This window comes from Ursus maritimus, unplaced genomic scaffold, assembly GCF_017311325.1.
Source record: "Ursus maritimus isolate PB19 unplaced genomic scaffold, ASM1731132v1 scaffold_30, whole genome shotgun sequence".
NCBI classification, from domain to species: domain Eukaryota; kingdom Metazoa; phylum Chordata; class Mammalia; order Carnivora; family Ursidae; genus Ursus; species Ursus maritimus.
Genome location: NW_024425564.1, coordinates 9,563,393 through 9,585,419, shown reverse-complemented (window position 1 = coordinate 9,585,419; position 22,027 = coordinate 9,563,393). Strand labels below are relative to the sequence as shown.

Genomic DNA, 22,027 nt, shown 5'->3' with positions numbered 1-22,027 from the left:
CAAACACTTGGGATAGGCATTTAAATTCCTCCAAACTAAAGTAAGTTGGGAAATGAGAAGGGGGATGAGTGGGGTTAGGAGGAGGTGAGTCACGCGGGGGCCTTGGGCAGGTGGTCCCCCAAACGCGCTGATTCTTTCCTAGTCCTCAAGTCTCCCCAAAACCGTCACTTCCCCAGGAGACCCTTCCTAACTTTGCCATCAAAAGTGGTCCCAAGATAGAATAGGGTCTGTGTTTAGACCCCACCCCCGCCCCAACCACAGAGCCCAGGGCTCCGGCGTGTCACCTTAGAAGAAAAGGCGGAGCAATCGTTTTTTGTTTTTGTTTTGTTTTGTTTTGTTTTTGAGCACTAGATCTCACAGGAATGCGGAAGCAGGGTGTTTGCCAGAAAGAACGGGGCGGGAGAAACCGGACTAAACCAGCCTGTGCCACGGCGGACCCCAGCGCAGACCCTTCGCCTGCTCTTTCCTCGGGGGTGGCCGGAGGAAAACAGTCGCGGCCGGGGGTGGGGACTTGACGCGCTGATGAGACACGCGGCGCAGGTAGGCGCCTGTGCGCCCGCTGCGCCTGCGCGCAGCTTCCCCGCCCCGGAGGCGCCGCTGCTTTCCCGCCGCCGCCGCTCCGCGCAGTGCGGTCTGTGTCGGGAGCCGGGCGGGACCTCTGCCCCCAGAGTCAACCCCCGATAAACGCTGCCTGCATCTTTCTTGGCCTCCTGTCAATTCTGTGTGCGCTGGAGCCAAAGAGCCCGGGGGTCGGGAACGGACTCCGGCCGCCACGCAGGGAGCCCAGGAGGGAGCCCCCGTGCGTCCCCGAGGACCCGGAGCCGGCGCACGGCGGACGGAGCCCCTCCGACCCTTGGGGCTGACGAGCGGCCTGGAGCTTTAGTCCGGCGACTCGGCGGCGGTAAGTTCTGCCTCCTGCCTCAGCGACTCTGCCCCTCCAGTCAGGCCCCGCGGACTGCTTCGCCTGTTTTGGCCTCTCTGTCACTTCGGTCTGAATGTCTCCGGCAGAGGAAGGTTTTCTGGTCCCGCGATGCGGGGCCGAGTGTCGCCTGTCCCCTGACTCTCACCCCCCCTTGTTGGTCCCTGCAGGGTCACTGGAGGACCCTCTGGTGGGTTGAGCCCGTCCTGAGTGTCCCCTGTCCTGGGGCTCTTGGCCCCTCCCCCGGCTTTCCTTCTGGCTGGTCTATGTTTCCTGGGTTTCTTTCAAACCTGGAATTACTTCCAGACTCTGTTATTTTCTTTGGGTTTCAGATCTGTGTTCTTTTTTCTGTTGTCTCTCCGATCAGGGCTGTCGCCCTGAGAAATCTCATTGTTGTCTTTGTGAAAGCGGGGCATTAGCTTCCTACCAGCAGTCTTGTCTTGCCCCTGACCATCCTGTCTTTTCCCTTTTTGTTTGTCTAGTGAAACATCTGGTAACTTGTTATTCTATTCAGAGGGAAGGACAATTCCTGGTGAGCCAGACTTGGTTCTGGTGTAAGGTTGAAGAAAGCCAGACCTTGGTCCGGATTCAGGACCTCAAAGACTAATCGTTTTCTGTATGGGGGAGCCGCCTTTTTTTTAAAGAAATCAAGCTTCCCTCATCTTTCGTGGGATGAGGAGAAGTCCATTATTCATACAGATCCAAGTCCCAGGGATTACACCTGCTAGTTGGCTTTCACGTTTTTTTATAAGTCACCAGCTTTGTCGAACTTCCCAAGCTGGGCAACACCTTAAATGTGACAAAAGACTCCCTTCTAGGAAGGGATCAATTTAAATTGGATGGTTTGAAGAAAAAGAAATTAATTAATTAACTAATTAATTAATTTTGCAACACTGGCCCCAATATAACTTAGGGGATGAGGAATAGTGGCCCCAAAATGGATCATTAAACTTTAATACTATTTGCAATTGGAGTTGTTCTGCAAAAGATCTCAGAAGTGAGGAGAAATATCAAGACCCCAAATGAAGGGATTCTTTTAGAATCCCTCTCTTGCCACCATGGGCTTTTTCTGCATATTCCTTTATGAGGAGAGTCAATATTTACTTGCCTTTGAATGAAAAACCCCCGGTCCTCTAGGGACAACTTAGTACACACTGCTTTGGGGGTCCTAACTCAAAAGCTGGGTCTTGATCAGAGACTGGTAGCCTATTTCTCAAAATAATTGGACCCAGTCACACAGGTATAACCCAGCTCCTTCAGTGAGTGAGGCCTCTAAGCTGACCTTGACTCAACATCGAACTCCCCACAGGTTCAGACGGTATTAGAAAGTAAAGCTCACCTTTGGCTGACTGGAGGAAGGCTAACTATCAGGCCCTCTTGCTAGATTCCCAGATGTTATTTTAAAAGTATGCCCGACGAAACCCTGCTACCTTGCTCCCATCTGTAAAAGATGAGGGTCCCCAGCGGCCGTGTATGGAGACAATGGAACAGACCTATTCTAGCAGACCTGAGCTTCAAGACAAATGCCTTGACCATCCAGATAGGGGGTCCATTATGGATGGGAACAGTTTTACGGAGGGAGGCATCTGGAAGGCAGGCTACCCGATAATGAGCCTGGGTAGAGTCTTAGAGGCTTGAGCTCTTCTGCCTCAATGCTCCACCCACCCAAAAAGCTGAACTGATAGCTCTACTTAGGGCCTTACAGTTGGGAGAAGGAAAAAGATGAAGTCTCTATACTGATTCAAAATGTGGGTTCCCTATACTATAGGCCCATGCTGCGGTCTGGAAAGAAAGGAGAACCTTAACAGCTACAAATTCACCAATAAAACAGAAGGACCCAATTTTCACCCTCCTAGAGACAGTGCAACTTCCCAATCAGGTGGCTGTCATCCATTGTGAAAGTCCCCCGGAAAGATGGGACCTCTGTAAGCAAAGAAAGTAATAAGGCTGACCAATCAGCTGTTTGTTTGTTTTATTTATTTATTTGTTTGTTTGTTTGTTTGACAGAGAGAGAGAGAGCACACAAGCAGGGGGAGCTGCAGGCAGAGGGAGAGGGAGAAGCAGACTCCCGACTGAGCAGGGAACCCTGACGCCGCTGGGCATCGTGACCTGAGCAAAGGCACACGTCTAAGGGACTGAGCCAATCAGGCCCCCCAGTCATCTGTTTAAACAGGCAACCTGAGCTCAGGAGCCCGCTCACATTACCGCCACGAGTTCCCCAGCCACCCTCAGAACCTCCTGCTAGAACAGGAGGACGCAAAGAAACAGGGATATACAGAACAAAGCACCGGGTGGCTTATGAGAGAGGACAAAATTCTCATTCCGGAAGCCCAGCAGTAAAAGCTCATTCAACATTTCCATGATGCCATGCATTATGGAAGAGACGTCCTATGGGACTTGGTGCAAAAGGTCTTTTCAGGATAGGAACTTAGACAATAAAACAAGTTACCCTCGCCTGTCACTTATGCACCCAAAAACAAACCACAGACCCGTCCAGTCAGTCCCCACTTCTTACACCAGTCCAACACCAGGAGACACATCCTGGGGAAGATGGGCCAAGTAGTCTTTACCCTGTTGCACCACGAGCAGGCTACAAATACCACCTTGTGTTTGTTGATAACTTTTACTGAACGGGTGGAAACCTTCCCCACCTGGTCTGGGAAGGCAACCGAGAAATATAAATCCCTCCTAAAAGAGAGTTACCCGATTCGGCCTCTCTTAAGTCTCTCCAAAGTGGGAGACTCCTTCTTTTACAGTTAAAATTACCCAGAGCCTGGGGCGCCTGGGTGGCACAGCGGTTAAGCGTCTGCCTTGGGCTCAGGGCGTGATCCCGGCTCCTCCGCTATGAGCCTGCTTCTTCCTCTCCCACTCCCCCTGCTTGTGTTCCCTCTCTCGCTGGCTGTCTCTATCCTGTCAAATGAATAAATAAAATCTTAAAAAAAAAAAAAAATTACCCAGGGCCTTTCAGTGGCCCTGGGAATAAATTATTAATTGCATGCTCCCCGGTTCCCCCATTCCTCAGGGAAGGTTGAACAGATGAATCATGACCTAAAAAAGACTTCAGCAAAACTCTGTCAAGAAACTCATGAGCCTTGGGTCCAGTTGCTCCCTATCGCACTACTCAGGATTGCCACTGCCCCAGAGCCTAGCCTAAGACTCAGCCCATTTGAAATGACATGGGAAACCCCTCCTCACCCCAGATATTTTACTAGATGGGAAAATAAACCAGAGCTTGCAGCATTTTATTTGGGCCAAGTAGAAAAAGCTATTGTGGATTATGCTAATCACATGCTACCAGCACCCCCTAGTGGTAATTTAGAGGAGACCACCCCCCCCACCACCTCTGCAAATTCATCCAGGGGCTCAGGCCCTCCTTAAAACCTCCTTGGAAGGAGGGCTCCCTGGAAGATCAGTTGCTACCCAAGTGGAAAGGCCCCTATTGAGTGATTTTAGTCACCCCAACAGCAGTTAAGCTGCAAGGAATCCCGAGCCAGATACATCTTTCTAGGCTAAAACCTATTTCTCCTGGACATCCTCAGAAATGCCTGGAAGGCCCCGAACCATCTTACTCATGTTGAGCCTGCGAAGACTTCAAATGCTTGTTCAAGAAGCGACCCACAGAGTCAGATAAGTGATTATACCTTGGTGGTTTGGTTTGCTGACTTTGCTTTTTGTTGCCTTTGTTTTACTTTTTCTTCTCTGTGAGTACTGTTTCGGGTCACCTCCACTCCCTGGGAAAGACCCGTTCTGCTACTGCGGGGTCTAGAAGATCAAAACCAATGATGGGACTGATGAAGTGGACTCTTCTCTTGGCCCTTCTCCTGGGGATGAGTTGGGAAGAAAATAACAAAGTGGGGGAAACCTGGAAAGAAAACTCAGTTGTCAACTTTTCTAGCATTGTGGCCTCGGGAAATAATCTCTCTAATTGTTGGATCTGTCATCCTCACCCACAAGATGGGGCTTCTAAGTTCCAGTTTGTACCTATAAATGAGGATATTACTCTCACCTTGACTTCCGGTCCTGTTAGGAGCACACCTCTTCTAATAGTAGAACTCGATGGTCGTGATGATATGAGATGTGTCAGGCTTACAGACTCTTGGAACCAAACCGGTCTCCAGGTTAAGCGGCCTCTTCTCTGTAAAGAACAAGGACAGCCCTGTTGCCCCTGCCGGACAGATACCTGCCTTACCAATGTGGGAAGCTCGCCCTCCATTTACCCTATGTCATTTTCCTCTTCAAGCTCTTCATGTACCCCCAACCAGACCCACTGGTGTGTGGACTCGTCTCTACTCTCCCCAGGTGACCAACCTAACTTCTCCTGTACATACTGGAAAGGAACAGCATCCCCTTCCTGGAGGCTCGCCTATCAGACCCCATCTGCCTTCGATAGCCAGGAGGGAATAGAAGAGGATTCAGAGCTTGGTGGGGGGCCACTGGACGGAGCGCCCCTGTCCCCCGGATGCAAAAGTACACCTAGCTGGGGTCTCCTTTTACGAAGCTGGTTTAATTCCTCTTCACCCCGCCAAGCTTGCACCCCACCTGGGTATCTGTTTCTCTGCGGTCCACCACAAAATAAACTCCCCTATGAAGGGAGCCCTAATTCCTCCTTCTCTTGGCCTCTTCGGGCAGTGGCCTATTCATGTGTAGATAATGTTCACTTCCGGGGAGAATGCACTTTGGGACGATTGGGCCCTAAAGGATTAGGCGCCACTGTATATAATGTCACCTCTCAAAGCAGACGTAAGAGAGCGCTCAGTCTCATCTTGGCAGCAACGGGGGAAGGCGGAGGACTGGCTGCCCCCTGGCGAGGGTTTGCTTATCGTGAAACAACCTTAAAACACCTTACCCAGGTCATAGAAAACCTGGCCACAAACACCGGTGACAGCTTCGAGGGCCTTCAGGAGTCCCTGGATTCCTTGGCTAATGTCGTACTTGACAGTCGGTTAGCTCTGGATTATCTTCTGGCCAAACAAGGGGGTGTCTGTGCCCCAGTCAACGACACTTGCTGTACCTACATCAACGACTCTGGGGAAGTCGAACTAAATATTCAGGAGATTGACAGACAAGCCAGGTGGTTGCGTGTGTTCAATAATCACGATGCCCAAACTCAGTGGGACTCGAATAGATTCTCTATGCCCAGCATTGCATGATTCCTTCCTGTCCTGGGCCCTCTGGTGGCCATCATTCTTTTGTTAATATTCAGACCCTGTCTCTTTAATCTTTTGGTTAAGTTTGTGTCTTCTAGACCACAGCAGTTTCCTGTCAAACTGATGGTGGCACAAGGGTCCCACCTATCCGGTCCCAAGAGGAATAATGTCCCTATAGAGCGTTAAAGCAGTCCGGGAGAGATCTTTACTCCTCCAGGGTAGGACAGAGACAACGACCCGCTCAGTAAGAAGCAGTTCCAGAAGATGAGACCTTCGGCCCCTCCTCCTTAGGAATAAGGAGGGTAAAATCTCTCGGTGGGGGATGGAGATAGAGCAGAGGCTGCGTCTGGGACCCTGCCCCATCCTAACCACGAAGCCCATGGCTCCCTGCATGTCACCGTAGAAGAAAAGGCTCCACACCACGGCTTTGAGCACTAGATCTCAGAGATACAGAAGCGGGATGTTTTCTAGAACTCTACAGAAGAAACCGGACTAAACCAGCCTGTGCCGCGGTGGACCCCAGTGCTGACCCTTTGTCTGGTCTTTCCTCAGGATGGTGCTAACAGTCAGGCCCGGGCGTGGGGACTTGACATGCTAATGAGACACGTGCTCGCTGTGGGTGTAAGTTGTCCACGGTGCCTTCTCGCAGCTTCCCCTAGCTCCACCCCCCCCCACCCCGGAGGTCCCTGCTCTCCCGCCTCAACCCTTTCACCAACTTGCTGGGCCTTTGTCCCCAGTGCTGCCTCCCCGGTACTGGAGCGTAAGCCCCCAATAAACACTGCCTGAATCTTGTCTTGGGCTTGCGTCAATGTCTGTCTTTGCTGAGAGCCAAAGAGCCCTGGGGTTGGGAACAGTCCCACCCAGTCCTCTTTCTTGGCTTTCTCCAGACCCTGTTCTCTGGTGATTTGGATGCCTTTTTACTTCTTAGTACTGGGAGGGTATTTTTCATATGGGAGATTTGCTTCCTTCTTTCAGTGGGGTGAAGGAGGGTGTGACGGTCCTTGAAGTCGCTGTTTTGTAATTTAATTAAGATAATCAGTATGCCAGAGGGGCACATCGTGGGGTACCCTGCTCTTTCTCCCTAGATCATTGAGGGGAGGCAAAACTCTCCCCCTCCCCATCTTAGGTTTTCAGCTAGGACTCTTAAGGAAAAGATGAACGAGAGAAAAACGGTTACCGCATGCAGTGCACATCCCAAGAGAGAAACCTACAGGAAAAGTAACTCTGTGGCAGCTTAGAATCCAGCTTATTTACCATCTTCAATAAAGGACAGTAAATTTGCAGAGAAGTGACTGGACAAGGGAAAACAAATTTAGGAGTCAAGGGAAGGTGAACAGAAGGGAGGGAAGTAATGGAGGAAGGCTCGTTTGCAGATTCCACTGGCTCCTCTCTGGGCTGGTAAATGTCAGTCTCCAGGAAGAGGAGAATTTACATCCAGCCTTTAGGCAAAAAAAGGTAAAAAGCCTATCCTGTGTTGGCTCCTGCTCCCCCCACCCTTGAGATTTTATCTATTTTTGAGAGAGAAAGAGAGAGGGAAGGAGGGGCAGAGGGAGAAGCATACTCCCCTCTGAGCAGGGAGCCCAATGCCAGACTCAGTCCCAGGACCCTGAGATCATGACCTGAGCAGAAGGCAGATGCTTAACCGACTGAGCCACCCAGATGCCCCTTTTTCTTTTCTAACTTGAAAACTTTTAATTTATACAAATAACTACTAAATACAAAAAGTAGATTCAAAACAACATAGTTATTTTTTTCTGGCAGAGTTTAAATGCACATAATGGATAATTCCAAAGAAAGTGCATTTTCCCTGCAGTGTTCAGAACTAAAATTCTACTGAAGTCATTGCCTCTAACTGCGTTGGCTGCTTCTAAATTACATTCAGCTCAAAATAATTTCTGTGACAAAGTGGCATAGTTGAGGTGGCCTAGTCTACCTTTCATCGTCAAAATTTCTGGGACTTTTTTTTTTTCCCTTACATCTAAGACTGATTCTCTGCTCAGTGGTCATCACATGCCTGAGGCTTCTCATGTGGACAGTATATTTATTTTGGAATGAAATGGGGTGAGGGGGCTACACATGGAGGAAGGACGAGTTTGATTCCTGTTACATCACGGCAGGCTGCTTGTCAAGGGTGTGTGCCTTGTAACCATTTAAACCTTAGACGTGCTTGGGTTCCATACCTTTTAAGATGACTTCCAGTCAAAAGTCATCCCAATCCAGAATCTAGAAATAGGATTCTGGGTTGTTGAAAATTGGAAGGGACTCGGCACCTGGCTGGCTCAGTCGGAGGAACATATGACTCTCGATCTTGTGGTTGAGTTCTGGCCCCATGTTGGGTATAGAGACTGCATACGTAAATAACCTTTTTTCACAAACTGGAAGAGATTCTCAAGATTATAAAACTCCAAATACCTTTAGATCTGAAGGAGAATGTGGTCTCTGATTGAGAAAGCAAGAAGCAGGTAGGACAGCTGCTGTCAACATCAGACAAGACCCTTCCATGATTGTGATGGAGACAAAGGTCAGAGCACAGACAAAAATGCAAGGCCACGTGCAAACCACAAAAATGACCACATATCCTTGTCTCGGCTGATTGCTGCTTTGGCAACTACAATTTTAACCCGCTCTGTTCTACTTCCTTATAAAAATTGGAATGCCTGATCATACAACAGTGGCCTGATTTCCAACAGCATTCATCCAAAGCAACCTTTCCTTCTTAGACCCTCTCCCAAACCCCCAACACAAACTGAAATCCTATAAATTCCTCCCACACCCTCTCACTGAGACAGCCCACCTCCCAGCCTCCCCACAGTGTGTGGGCTCCATGCTGCTGTCACAAGTACCATCAAATTCAACTTGGTTCGGCCACAGGTGGGCTTTAGCTGGTGGGGTCCAGCATGGCCACAAGCAAGTCAGAACGCTATCAGCCTCCCAGCCCTCATTCCCATCCACCCCGAACTTGGCTCCAGACTTTCAGGTAAGTTCCCCAGATACAGCAACGTCCTCAGCATCTAAAGCCAAAAGGAACTTCCTGCAGATTTCTAAGAACTTAAACTGAAAGAAAACGCGTTCCTGTTCCTGTGATTTATTGATAGGTTTTCGGTAATCAGGTACTCACAGAAGGGAACAGTCACTCCATTGTGTGATTCATAAGCACATTCCATCCTCCTTCTCGTCTTAACTCAAATGTTAATTGCTTTAGTTCTGTTTATTTTCCAAAGAAACTCCTAAAAGAGCTTGGAGAATTCTGGGGTTCTCCCACAGTTTTCTATAAACAAAGCTTTGCATCTCTTATAAAATGTCTCTGTTACTGCAGAATGGAAAAACCACAGTTGTATGCACGTCAGTGGCTCTTCATTCCTCTGGGACTCTGAGCTCCTACTTACTATGGATTCAAAGCCTCAGGATACAAGAAAATGAAAAATACTGACTGACAGCATTTTAGCGATGAGGGCAGAGAGAAGAGAGAGAGTGTAAATGGCCTCAAGTTGCTCCTTAGGAGACATATAGGCCTCTTGGAAGGAGACCGTAGGATTAGTGAACTCATTTCTCTTCCCTGAGTAACTTGAAGGCCCACTCATCCGTAGCTGATAATTAGGAAAAGTTGGGGGACCGGTTGCAGGCTGGAAAAGGTCTTCTCATGAGGGTAACTGACAATTCTTAGCATGGTGCCTCATTTCTTTGGAGAAAAAAGAGAAGCCTTTGGAATCTCTCACATTCACTAACTCTGTCTCTCCTTTCCCCTCCCCTCCTTCCCCCTCCTCTTACCTCTTCTCAGTCTCCCTTTCTCTCTGTGTGTCTGTCTGTCTCTCTCAGTAATCCCCGGCATACACTTTCTGTGATATTCACCCTGGGAGATCCTCAGCCAAAGAGGGGCTAAAGTCTGTATTTTCATGTTTTTATAGCCTCTCTGCAGAGGGTGAATGCATGTAGCCCTGCTTTGGAGGGTTTGCCTAACAGGTAGCAGGAAAAGAGACTGCAGGGCATAGATTTTGGAAAGAACTCAAGAGTGATCCTTGTGACCCTGACCTCTTTCCCGGGATCCTACTATTTCCCCCTGTTCAGTCCAACCTCACTTATTTGGCTCCCTAAGTTCCCTGCCTGCCCCTCCTCTGTGTTCCCGGAACTTTCCATTTCAAAAGCATTTCCAGGAATATGACTCAGAGATGTCCCCACTCGACCAGACCTCAGCATCTTCTTGCTCCCCAGGCCCACTTCATCTCCCTCCACCTCCGCGAGCCCCTCTACTACACAGAATCCATGCGTATCTTCTCCAGGCCTCCTCATTTCCTGTCTAGCCACCCCACACGCGTGCAAACCCCGGCGCGGCAATGCACCTAAACTGAACGCAGGCTTGGTCGATAGGGGAGTGGTGTCCCTGTTACGACGTGGACATATCGTTAGGTCACTTCTGATTATGGTCAGCATGCCAGCAGCGTGTGCCCCAGAAAGAGCAGCTGACCACAAAACTCCCTTGCAAGCCTGTACTCTACCTGGTGCCCATTCACCCTCATCCTTTTGTCCCAGCCTGTTTAGCAAAAGAAACACGCCCGAGACCCTGAGCCAGAGCCCTCAGGGCCATCTCCACAGTTCACGGAAAGCCCGTGGCCGCATCCTCACCTGCAGCTTCCGAAGAAGGATCGAGGCAAAGCCCCTGCGGACCTGCAGCCGGTTGGGAGAACGCTGACCCCGCTCCAGACCTACCGGATCAGGATCCGTTACTTAGAAAACCCTCCAGAGAAGCGCAGGCTCAGGTGAGTTCAAGCAGCGGCACTCCGGGAGGGGCGGGGCGGGGCGGGGATGACCTCGTGCTCATAAATCATCTGGTATGTGTCACGGTGGGAACTGTCCTCAGAGGCTGATGGAGGGGTGGGGAAAATGTGTGCTGAGAACACAGAAATGTAAGCAAAGGAACCAAGATGAACCACTGAACACCTTCCCTCCTCCATCCCCAAAAAGCACAAGAAGTTATACAGGAAAAGAAATGAAATCAGATGCGATACTCGGATCCATAAAGTCACAGCTTCATAACCAACAGCATCGGAAACATTGAACGGAAGGGGCATATTTCTATTGTATGAGTCAGGGTCCTCCAGAGAAATAGAACCAACAGCTATATACAGATACACAGAAAATGATGTGTTAGGAGGGCTGATTCATGTGATTATGGAGGCAGAGACCCCCTGATCTGCTCCCTGCAAGCTGGAGGCCCAGGAATAGTGGGGGGGGGGGTAGATCCAGTCCAAATTCTAAGGCCTGAGAACCAGGGGAGCCAGCGTCTGAGGGAAGGAGAAGATAGAGGGGCCCCCCACCTGACTCAAGCAGAGAGCAGACTGTCCTTCCACCCTCTTTTTGTTCTAGTCAGGCCCTCCATGGATTGGATGATGCCCGTCCACATTGTTGAGGGGAATCTGCTTTAACAGACCTACATATTCAAATGCTAATCTCTTCCAGAGACATCCTGACAGATACACCCAGAGACAATGTTTTACCAGCTATCTGGACATTGTTTAGCCCAGTCAAGTTGGCACATGAAATTAACTGTCACGAGAATTAAATTATCATTGACTTCATTGATAGGGCTTTGAAAAGTAATATCTAAAAATGGGTATGTCAAGAAAGGGCAACAGAAATAGGTCATAGACTTGGGGTGCCTGGGCGGCTTGGTCGGTTGAGGGACCACTCTTGATTTTGGCTCAGGTCATGATCTCATGGGTGGGGAGGGTCTGCTTAAAGATTCTCTCCCTCTCTCCCCAACCTGCACGTGCATGCTCTCTCTCTTTCTCTCAAGTGAATAAATAAGTCTTCCAAAAAAAAAAAAAGTATGGTATAGTCTTGAGAAACACCTAGATAAATGCCAGATAAAACAAGCAAGCAGGTGAGAAGGCTGTTTCTGGGGAATGAGGAGAGGTGGAAGTGGGACTGATGCTTTTCTTAAAAGCTCTTTAACTGTTTGGATTTTTTAAAATTCTGTATGGAGTACTTTAGCAGAATAAAAACTAATTTTAAAAAGAGAAGGAGCAGAGGGCCTGACTGGCTCTGTCGGAAGAGCCCATGACTGGATCCTGGGGTTGGTTTTGGGCTCAAGCCCCACATAGGGTGCAAAGATGACTTAGATAAATAGGTAAATAAGTCAATAAACTTAAAAACAAAAGAGAGAAGGAGCAAGTGGTCGCCTCAGGGAAGGGTTGATGAAGGTCAGGGAGGGCTGAGGGTAATCACTGGATTTGATGAGTCTACAGCACTGGGAAATTTGAGCAGTGGTGGAAAAGGGCAGAGGAGGCAAGTCCTGACATTTTGCCTTTAGGTTTGCTCCATACACAGCACATCGCATTCCTCAGCTCAAATGATTTTCATGTCTCAGGGGGAGAAGGTGTTTCCAGTCTCCAGTGGGCCTGGGAGTGGCGGGACCTTCCCCGGAGCAGTCCCACATCATACAGGCATCTCACAACGCGAGCCTGGAGGGACAGGGCATGTCAAATCTGTTGCCTTTGGGGGTCCGAGGCTGTTAGTTTATGTAGAAATGACTTGGAGGTTACCCGGTCAAAACTGTGGCTGCCACGTAGCACGGAGTTCGGAGGGGAGGCAGGAGAGGCTGAGAGGAAGGAAGCAGGGAGACCACTAGATCCTACAGCGTTTTCTTGACCAGAGGAAGTGTCTGAACTTGGTGCTGGGGTCACTAAGGGGACATTAAGCAAAGAGTGACCCGATCAGATTTGCATTTGGGAAAAGTCATCTGGCAGGCTGGCGAGTCAGCACTGGTAGTGAGGCTCCTGCTTAACGTTCTCTCTCTTCCTCTCCCTCTGCCCACCCCCCAGCTCACGTTCTAGTTCTGTCTCTCAAAAATAATAATAATAAAAAGAAATAAAATCTTTTAAAAATAAACATGTTTTTCCATATATTTAAATTTTTTCATAACAATAAGAAGTTTAGCCCCAAATAAGGAAATGCGGGCCGAACTGCTTGCAGGGAGGTAACTTGGAGAGACCTTGAAAACTGAACCACAGGTGCATTCCCAGCCTACCTTTAAATTTTCAACCCATAGAAGCAATAGGATAACAATTTACCCTCTTCTAAATCCCTGCGGTATGCTAAGCACTTTACTTGCTTAATCTCATTTCATCCAGTGCCTCTCCAAAAAGGGTATTATTAACAATATTCCCAATTTAGAGGTAAAAGAAGTGAGGCTTGAAGAGGTGAATTACCGGGCTTAAGGCCTTTCGTCTCAGTTTAGTGGTGTCTTGACCCTCTTCCTTTTCCACCCAATTGCCTTTTATTTAGTAAGCTCATCAGTGTATATTCTGGTCTTGGCACTGAAGACCACAAACGCACAGAGCCTTCATCTCTCTGGAAAACTTCTTTGCCCCCAAAGTAAATGCCTCTGGGGCCTGGGGGCAGGCTTTGCTGAGAGCACTTCCCCCTTCCTTCTTCCGCTGGCCTTTAACTGTTGCTGCTGGGGCCGTGAGCAGCTCTGTCACTTGGTAGCCGGGCTCATTGGTGCCTCTTCCTCCAAGATCAGAGGTCAGTACTTGTGACGGCTCTGGTTCCCCTGAGAGAACCAGCAGCCAGGAGGGCATCTGCTCTCCTGTCTCCTTCCTCCCCAGTCCTGGGCCCTCTACCCCTGACCCTTTGCTCTCTCCAGCTCCTTTCTTGTGCCTTCTCCTCTCGACTTTCCTCTTTTCTTCTCCAGTTCAGTCCCCTGGTTTCTGTCTCTGCTTTCATTGCGTCTTTATTGTCATCGCAGAAAGTGAATACAAATTACTATATTTGAGGAAAAAAGAGGCTTTTTGGAGCAGTGGTTCCAAGACTTGTTCATTGACACGCAACCCATTAATGGGTACTATGCCTCACAATTCCCTTCTAAGATTCTGTCGGGGTTCTAGGGCCTATTTCGCGGCTGTATACATGCTTGACCAAACAGGGCAATGGCTGCGCGAGTGCCGACGGCCGCACGGACCGAGAGCGTGCAGTGGCAGGAGGCGAGGGGGAGGCTTCAGGTGCGAAGGTCTAGAGCGTTGCAAGTTGGAAAGAGCTGTAGGGAGGACGCAGCTGAAGGGTGTCTAAAGAAACTTCGTGATGTCCTGTGCATTCATCTCCTAGGTGGAAGTTCTGACGACCGTGGACCCCCAGCAGCCTGCTGCCCCGGAAGGCCAGAGATGGCGGTTTCCCCAAACTCCTGCCTCCCCAGGGGTCTGCTCATCCTCACTTTCTTCCAGCTGTGCAAGCAGGATTCGGGTAGATCCCGCTTGGGTCTCCCTCTCTGGTCCCCTCACCCCACCCCGGGGCTGAAACCTCTCAGTAAAGGTGAGGCACCCCGCGTGGCTGTCGCTGGCGCCCTTCGCGGGGGTCCAGGTGGAGGAGGAGCCACGGTCGCAGAGACCGACCTTGGTCGGCGTCGGGGCTTCCCGCCCCCCTCCGTCCGTCCCCCCCCACACACACACCCCCTGTCTGCCCGCCTGGTTTTCGCAGCGCACTTCGACGTGATCGGGCCGGCGGAGCCCATCCTGGCCGCGGTGGGTGACGACGTTGAGCTGCCCTGCCACCTGTCCCCGAACGTGAGCGCCGAGCGCATGGAGCTGCGGTGGTTCCGCAGGAAGGTGGCGGCGGCGGTGCTCGTGCGCCGGGACGGGCGCGAGCAGGCCGGGGAGCAGGTGCCCGAGTACCGCGGCAGAGCCACGCTCGTGGACCGCGACATCGCGGCCGGGCGCGTCGCCGTGAGGATCCACCGGGTCAGGGCCTCGGACGACGGCGAGTACCGATGCTTTTTCCGGCAGGACGGAAGCTACGAGGAGGCCAGCGTGCACCTGAAGGTGGCCGGTGAGCGCGCGGGGTTTGGCTTTCTCTGGTCACGTCCAGGTGATGTCCGTTTTCCTATGGCCCTGAGACTTTGGAAACCACCAGGGGCTTTGCCCAAATCCCGTTTAGGATGGAAAAGGTTGGCAGGCCTAGAGTGGGAGGTGACTCCGAGGGTGTTTGAGAGTGGGGACAGAGCATTTCCCATGTTATTAGTTGAATAAGCGGAGGGTGTAATGGCTATAGAACATTCTTCTCCGCGAGCACACCGTAATACACTTGATCCGGTCTCAGAACTGAACATTGAAGTCGTGTCTATTTTTCACCACCACGGAGAGGCTGTGGGGCGCACCCTTTGAGGCTGCTTTATGGGTTAGTGCCTGAGGACGGATTTCCCAAGATCCTAGAGCGTGCCTGCTCCTTAACATCCTTGATCCACTTAGAAAAGGTTTTGGGTTTTGTTTCCTTTTTGGCTTCAAGTCCAAATCCAAGGTGGAAACCATAATGGAAATGGTAAGCGTTCAGGAGGAAAGTATGCGGTGACCTCTGACTTTCCCACTTGCTAGTGAATGGGAGCAAACACATCTCTTCCTGAGCCTTATTTCCTACTGTAAACCTCGGCGGGCATCTGTCAAACGAGATTTTGCAAGAATGAAATAACATTAGACAATACCTAAGAAAGTGCCTCGGCGATGCTTGCAGAAGGGTTGTGTACTTGTGAGATATTAGTACGGTGCCTCAGACTGCCCTGGAATTTGCAGCATACCAATGGATTGCCTTTTATGTATATATTCAAATAAAGGTAAGGTTTCAAAAATACTTGGGTATAATTTGGGTCCCTGCCTCAGAACAGGGTGTCCCATGCAGTAGCATTATGTATAACTCACATTTCCTTTTTGGGGAAGTATCTTAAAAGTTGACTATAAAATCCTAGAGATTTGGGGCGCCTGGGTGGCATAGCGGTTAAGCGTCTGCCTTTGGCTCAGGGCGTGATCCCGGCATTATGGGATCGAGCCCCACATCAGGCTTCTCCACTATGAGCCTGCTTCTTCCTCTCCCACTCCCCCTGCCTGTGTTCCCTCTCTCTCTGGCTGTCTCTATCTCTGTCAAATAAATAAATAAAAATCTTTAAAAAAAAAAATCCTAGAGATTTGATAGCATAAAACTGTCATTGTTACCTTTTATGAGTGATAGACATCTCTGAGAATCTGCTGAAAGCGGCGGTCCTTTTCCTGAAAAGAATCCATGTTGTGACGTAGATACACACCGTGGAACATGGATTTAAACTAACAGTGTGGACACGTGTTTGAGGACTCTTCTCTGCAGCTTGGTGTTTGTCTGTACTCTGTAGAATTGTAAGAAAATAATCAGGCTGAAGACAGAAAGGAAAAACAGCTTTATGTTGATACATGTTAGGACATAACTGTGTGTGAGGAAGACGAGGTTGAAACCCATTTAAGAAAATCCCTGAAATCAGAATCAGAAGTAAAGGAAACTTAGATTGCAGCTACAATCTCAATGCAAAGAAACTCCAGTCCCCCTTCTCTTCAAGTACTCCTTCTTGATCATCCTCAAATACCCACTCGTAGTTCTCCTTCTCCTCAAAGTCTTTTCATAATACTTCCCACCACAAAGCCCTCTACCATCTCTGGAGCTCCCTTACCTGCCTCTAACCCATTGGTCTCGCTGTTCCTGCTGATTAGAAAAGCTCCCTATGTCTGTCCATCAAACTGCCTGCATTTCAAACCCTAACTCCCAATAGGGCATCCCTCTCTGATAAGGTTATGAAATTCCTTTTATTGATACCACAGCTTCCTTGTGTCATGAAATAGGAGACGAGTCCCTCTCACTCCCAGTCCCTGCACGCTTCCTTTCTCAAGAGTAAGGCCCGCTTCTCTCTCCATAGCTCTGGGCTCTGATCCTCACATCCATATGGAAGTTGGAGAAAGTGGAGAGGTCCGGCTGGAGTGTACCTCAGTGGGATGGTACCCAGAGCCCCAGGTACAGTGGAGTACTTCTGAGGGAGAGACGTTTCCATCCACATCAGAGTCTAGGAATCCTGACGAAGAAGGCCTGTTCACTGTGGTGGCTTCAGTGATCATCAGAGACCCCTCCATGAAGAATATATCCTGCTGTATCCGGAACCTCCTTCTTGGCCAGCAGAGGGAAGTAGACATTTCCATACCAGGTCAGTGAAATCAATGCTGGGTTCCTATCGGACACAGTTTCAGAGCCATATTACCTGGGACACCTGCCCAAGGCAGGCTCTCATGGTGCACTGTCTACTGTCCCCACCTGAGCTCCTGACCACTGACATGAAGGAGCTCCAGCAACTTCATTAGAAGAGAAAAGATTCTAAATGCATAAAATCTGCCTCGATCTCATAGAAATTCCAGATTTTCTGTTTTAGGAGATACATTTTAGATACAAAAGCTTTGTCTCTGGGGGCCTTCTCTCCTTGAGTAACAAGAAAACCCACTTCCACCCTTGCCCTTCTGTCTTCCCCATTCCACGCTAGAGCTCTCTGTCTAGGTTTCCAGCGTCCTCAGGAAAGCAAATCTTCTCATTATTCCCCCCAGGCTGCCTCTGGTTCAGGCAGGAACCTTGCCTTATTCTTGGGTCATCCAGTCCCACTCTGTCGCACACAGAGGTGACATCTCCCTTCTCTGTCGCACACAGAGGTGACATCTCCCTTCTCTGTCGCACACAGAGGTGACATCTCCCTTCTCTGTCGCACACAGAGGTGACATCTCCCTTCTCTGTCGCACACAGAGGTGACATCTCCCTTCTCTGTCGCACACAGAGGTGACATCTCCCTTCTCTGTCGCACACAGAGGTGACATCTCCCTTCTCTGTCGCACACAGAGGTGACATCTCCCTTCTCTGTCGCACACAGAGGTGACATCTCCCTTCTCTGTCGCACACAGAGGTGACATCTCCCTTCTCTGTCGCACACAGAGGTGACATCTCCCTTCTCTGTCGCACACAGAGGTGACATCTCCCTTCTCTGTCGCACACAGAGGTGACATCTCCCTTCTCTGTCGCACACAGAGGTGACATCTCCCTTCTCTGTCGCACACAGAGGTGACATCTCCCTTCTCTGTCGCACACAGAGGTGACATTCTCCCTTCTCTGTCGCACACAGAGGTGACATCTCCCTTCTCTGTCGCACACAGAGGTGACATCTCCCTTCCTGGCTTACGTGCTTCATCCCTTTGGCTGCCATCCTGCATTGATAGTTAAGTAGGAATTTCCACAATAACAGAAATTGATCCATTACCTTCTTTATTTCCCAGGTCCTAACTGAAATGACTCTTCATTTCTCCTTGCCCATAATCAAAAGTTTATTGAAAAACTGACACCAAAATAGATCACTGTTGTATCCCTTACAAAATTAAATATAATTACATGATCTCCGCACATTAACTGGAATTACTGAACCGATAAGGCTTTCTGCAATATAACAGAAATTCAAGAGGTTGTGGGGGCCAGTAGTGTTGCTTTCTTATGAACACCCTTCTGTGAGTCTGCCCTTTCCTCCTGTCAGCTGCCACAGGACTGTTGAACAGCCTACACAAAGAACCACCATCCGAGCATGGCTGAAATCCAGATTGATCTCGTAGCAGCCTTGACATTTTCCACCCATAAAATAGGAATTTGGGCTTTGAACTAGCCTTTTCTTTTCTTTTCTTTTCTTTTCTTTTCTTTCCTAAGATTTCATGTATTTATTTGACAGAGAGAGCGTGCACAAGCAGGGGGAGGGGTAGAGGGAGAAGAAGAAGCAGACTCCCCCTTGCTGAGCAGGGAGCCCAATCCCAGGATCCTGGGAGCATGACCTGACCTGAAGGCAGATGCTTAACCAGTTGAGTCACCCCACAGCCCCCTAGCCATTTCTTTTTATGTTTTTTTTTTTTCCTTTTCCCTTTCCAAGGGCGGGTGTAGTAAATCCCTAGCCAAAGGTATGTTGATTCTTTCACAAGCCCAGCCAGTCCCCATCTCTAAGGTGACACCAGCAAGCCTGAAATGACTCCTGTTCATCTTCATTCTTCTCTTTCTCTGCCCTCTCCTACCCAAGATCAATCTGAAAAGCTTAGAGCAGCGGCATTGGAAGCACTATCTTTCGCTGTGGGAGGAGTGGGAAAGGGCCGCTCGGCCTCTCTCCCAACCCCCATTGGCATCAGAAGGAGAGCTGGACTTGCTCAGAGTCGCACCACAACTCCTCCTTCTTGGGCATTGTGTTTCAGCTCCCTTCTTCCCAAGGTTGACTCCCTGGATGGTGGCGGTGGCTGTCATCTTGATGGTGCTAGGATTTCTCACAGTCGGGTCTGTAGTTTGCACTTGGAGGCTCTACAAGGAAAGATCCAGACAGAGAAAGGATGAATTCAGCTCTAAGGGTAAGTCATAGGCTGCTTGTCAGGCGTGCTTCCGAGTGGGACTGGGTCCAAGTGCTTTTGGATGGCTGCCAATGGGAGGATATTTGATTCCAGAATTCTGAGAGCCAAGAAGGGGGATTATAAGGCACCGGAAGCCACGGATACCCAGTATGAAGGTCTGGGGTGTAGAAGGAGTCAAAACCAATGCTAATTGAGATATTAGACCTGCTGTTCACTCACTTACCCCCCTGACTCTCTCCTCACTTCTAACTCGGTTTCCCAGGAAAGATTAAAGATCTGATCCCAAGCCAGTAGGAACTTCCTGCACATTTCTTAGAAAAAACCCCATGATCCTTGTTCCTCATTTATTGATAAAGTTTCAGTAATCAGGTAGTCATGAATTAGCCCTTTACTCCTTTGTGTGTTCCTCACACCAGCTTTTACCCCTCCCTCATGTCCATTCTAGAAGGTGAGTAAGGTATTTCTGTTTGTTTTCCAGAGAAACTCCTGGAAGAGCTCAGTAAGTTCTCTCTTCTTGTTGTTATTTCACCAGCAAACTGTTCTCTCTCATTAGAAAACCCGTCACTGATTGTCTCTCTCTCTCATTGCAGAATGGAGAAAGGCCACGGTGCATGCAGGTCAGTGGCCCTACCCCTCAGGGACTCAGAGTCTGTCATACTTGGAAATAAAAACACGAACCCATTTTTGTGGTGAGGATAGATAGAGGAAAGATGATGGCAAACGGCACTTTCCTTGAGGCATATAGAGGGCCTTTGGAAGATGTTTAAAAGAGAAGCCCCTCTGACAGGGACCTGTTAGGCATTGGTGACAGTCAGCTCACAAATCACCCTGTGACTGTTGACAGGTCACAGGAAGAGGCCAAACAGTTCTCCTTCTGAAGGGACCTGCCAACTTCTAGAACTGTGCTCTATTTTTTTTTTTTTTTTTTTGAGAAGAATAGGTCTTGTGACCCCTAACGCTCACTGATGCTCAGAGTACCTCTCTCTGTCTCTAGTTGATGTGACTCTGGATCCAGACACCGCACACCCCCACCTCTTTTTGTATGAGGATTCCAGATCTGTCCGACTGGAAGATTCACGTCAGGAACTGCCTGAGAAACCAGAGAGATTTGACTCCTGGCCTTGCGTGTTGGGTCGTGAGACCTTCACATCAGGGCAACATTTCTGGGAGGTGGAGGTGGGAGACAGGGCTGACTGGGCGGTTGGGGTGTGCAGGGAGAATGTGGTGAAGAAAGGGTTTGACCCCATGACTCCTGAGAATGGGTTCTGGGCTGTGGAGTTGTATGGGAATGGGTACTGGGCCCTTACCCCACTGCGGACCCCTCTCCCATTGGCAGGACCCCCCCGTCAGGTTGGGATTTTCCTGAACTATGAATCAGGAGACGTCTCCTTCTACAATATGACCACTGGGTCCCATATCTATACTTTCTCCAATGCCTCCTTCTCTGGTCCCCTCCGGCCTTTCTTCTGCCTGTGGTCCTGTGGTAAAAAGCCCCTGACCATCTGCCCAGTCGCTGACAGGCCTGAGAGAGTCACAGTAGTTGCTGATGCCAAGGACTTCACTAAGGAGATCCCACTGTCCCCCATGGGGGAGTTCTCTGCCTCTGGGGATACAGATACCCTCCATTCTAAGCTAATCCCTACCCAGCCCAGCCAAAGGGCATCTTAAGGAATATCCCAGCCCAACTGCTTTCCTTTGTCCTCAGCCCTCCCCTCCATCACCTCTGAAGCACCAGCTGCCAGCTCCACCCAGCCGTTTCTGCCTGTTGGGTAGGGAATCAGCTGGTCTTGGGGAGGTTGTGTTGCTGCTGCTAGAGGGTGTGGGGTGTGGGGCTGTCCTCATCTGTTTCTGCGCTGATACTCCGGGGCAGGGAGGTGACTCTGAAGCCGCTTCTAGCAATCTTCTATCCCCAGAGGCCAAATCCCCAGCGATCAAGATGGGGTTAGGTTGGCATGGGGTTATGACAGAAACATCTGGGTGTCCAGAATAGGGGTGTGTAGAGAAACAGGTTTTAGGCAAGCAGGAACCCCAAAAGGTTCTGGGAAGAGAAGAGTCAAGGCTGAAATCCCATAAAGCAATCTGGGGGGACATCAGGATGGAGGACCATGAGGGGAACCCAGGCCAGTGAACACCTGGCCAGCTTCTAGACTTTCTGGGCCTGTATGTCCAGCTTTCTAAGACACATCCTGTAGAGGAAACTGGCCCTACTTCTGCGGGATCTGAGCATTGGCATGGGGGCCTGGGGAAGGGATGAAATGAGCGGGGCTGGGGGCCAGACCGAAGATCTGATCCAGGGGAAAACTTCAGACAAAACCCAGGTTGGGTGTCTGGCCGTGTCCCAGGTCCTGCTCTCCTCTCTGCCACGGCCTTCCCCCCCCACTCCGGACTCATTCCAACCTCGCTCTGTGGACACCATACAGTTTTCCAGCTCTCTTCTTCCTTTCCGCGTAGACTCTCTCCATCCCAGAGGCTTTCCAGGAACCTCCTCAGTGACATCACCTCTTTATCCGCCCGGGTCGGCCTCGGGGCCCCTCAGCCCTCCTCCCAAGCCCTGGTTTAAAGCCCTCAAAAGCACCTTCAGTTCGCTCCCCGGCAGCACACGCGCACCTCCGCCAGCGTCCACTCCCCCCACCGCGCGTTCCCGCCAGCGTCCACTCCCCCTACCGCGCGTTCCCGCGGGCTGCTGCTCCCCAGGCCCCCGCCGCCGCGTCCCTGCATCCCCGCGTGGGCGCCCCCAGGCCGAGCATACCCTTGTGTGCATTTTCCTGGATGCA

General features: G+C 50.1%; 1 protein-coding gene across 2 annotated transcripts; it reads left to right on the top strand.

Annotated features, from left to right (window-relative positions):
• Nucleotides 1-415: 415 nt before the first annotated feature.
• Nucleotides 416-22,021, top strand: BTN1A1 (butyrophilin subfamily 1 member A1). 2 transcript variants are annotated; one of them, XM_040645135.1, is made up of 9 exons: nt 416-901; nt 10,594-10,820; nt 14,167-14,370; nt 14,536-14,883; nt 16,766-17,047; nt 19,104-19,253; nt 19,732-19,752; nt 19,844-19,870; nt 20,248-22,021. In XM_040645135.1, the coding sequence occupies exons 3-9, from the start codon at nt 14,223-14,225 to the stop codon at nt 20,919-20,921; spliced, it is 1,650 nt and encodes a 549-aa protein (XP_040501069.1). In that variant the 5' UTR covers nt 416-901; nt 10,594-10,820; nt 14,167-14,222; the 3' UTR covers nt 20,922-22,021. The 2 variants fall into 2 exon arrangements, with proteins under 2 accessions (XP_040501069.1, XP_040501068.1); XM_040645134.1 differs by having other exon boundaries at nt 14,167-14,883.
• The last annotated feature ends 6 nt before the right edge of the window (nt 22,022-22,027 follow it).

Coding starts and splice junctions, on each gene's coding strand:
- BTN1A1 (XM_040645134.1), top strand. CDS start 14,223: ATGGCGGTTTCCCCAAACTCCTGCCTCCCCAGGGGTCTGCTCATCCTC. Junction 14,884..16,765: donor CGTGCACCTGAAGGTGGCCG/GTGAGCGCGCGG, acceptor CTCTCTCCATAG/CTCTGGGCTCTGATCCTCAC. Junction 19,871..20,247: donor AAAGGCCACGGTGCATGCAG/GTCAGTGGCCCT, acceptor CTCTGTCTCTAG/TTGATGTGACTCTGGATCCA.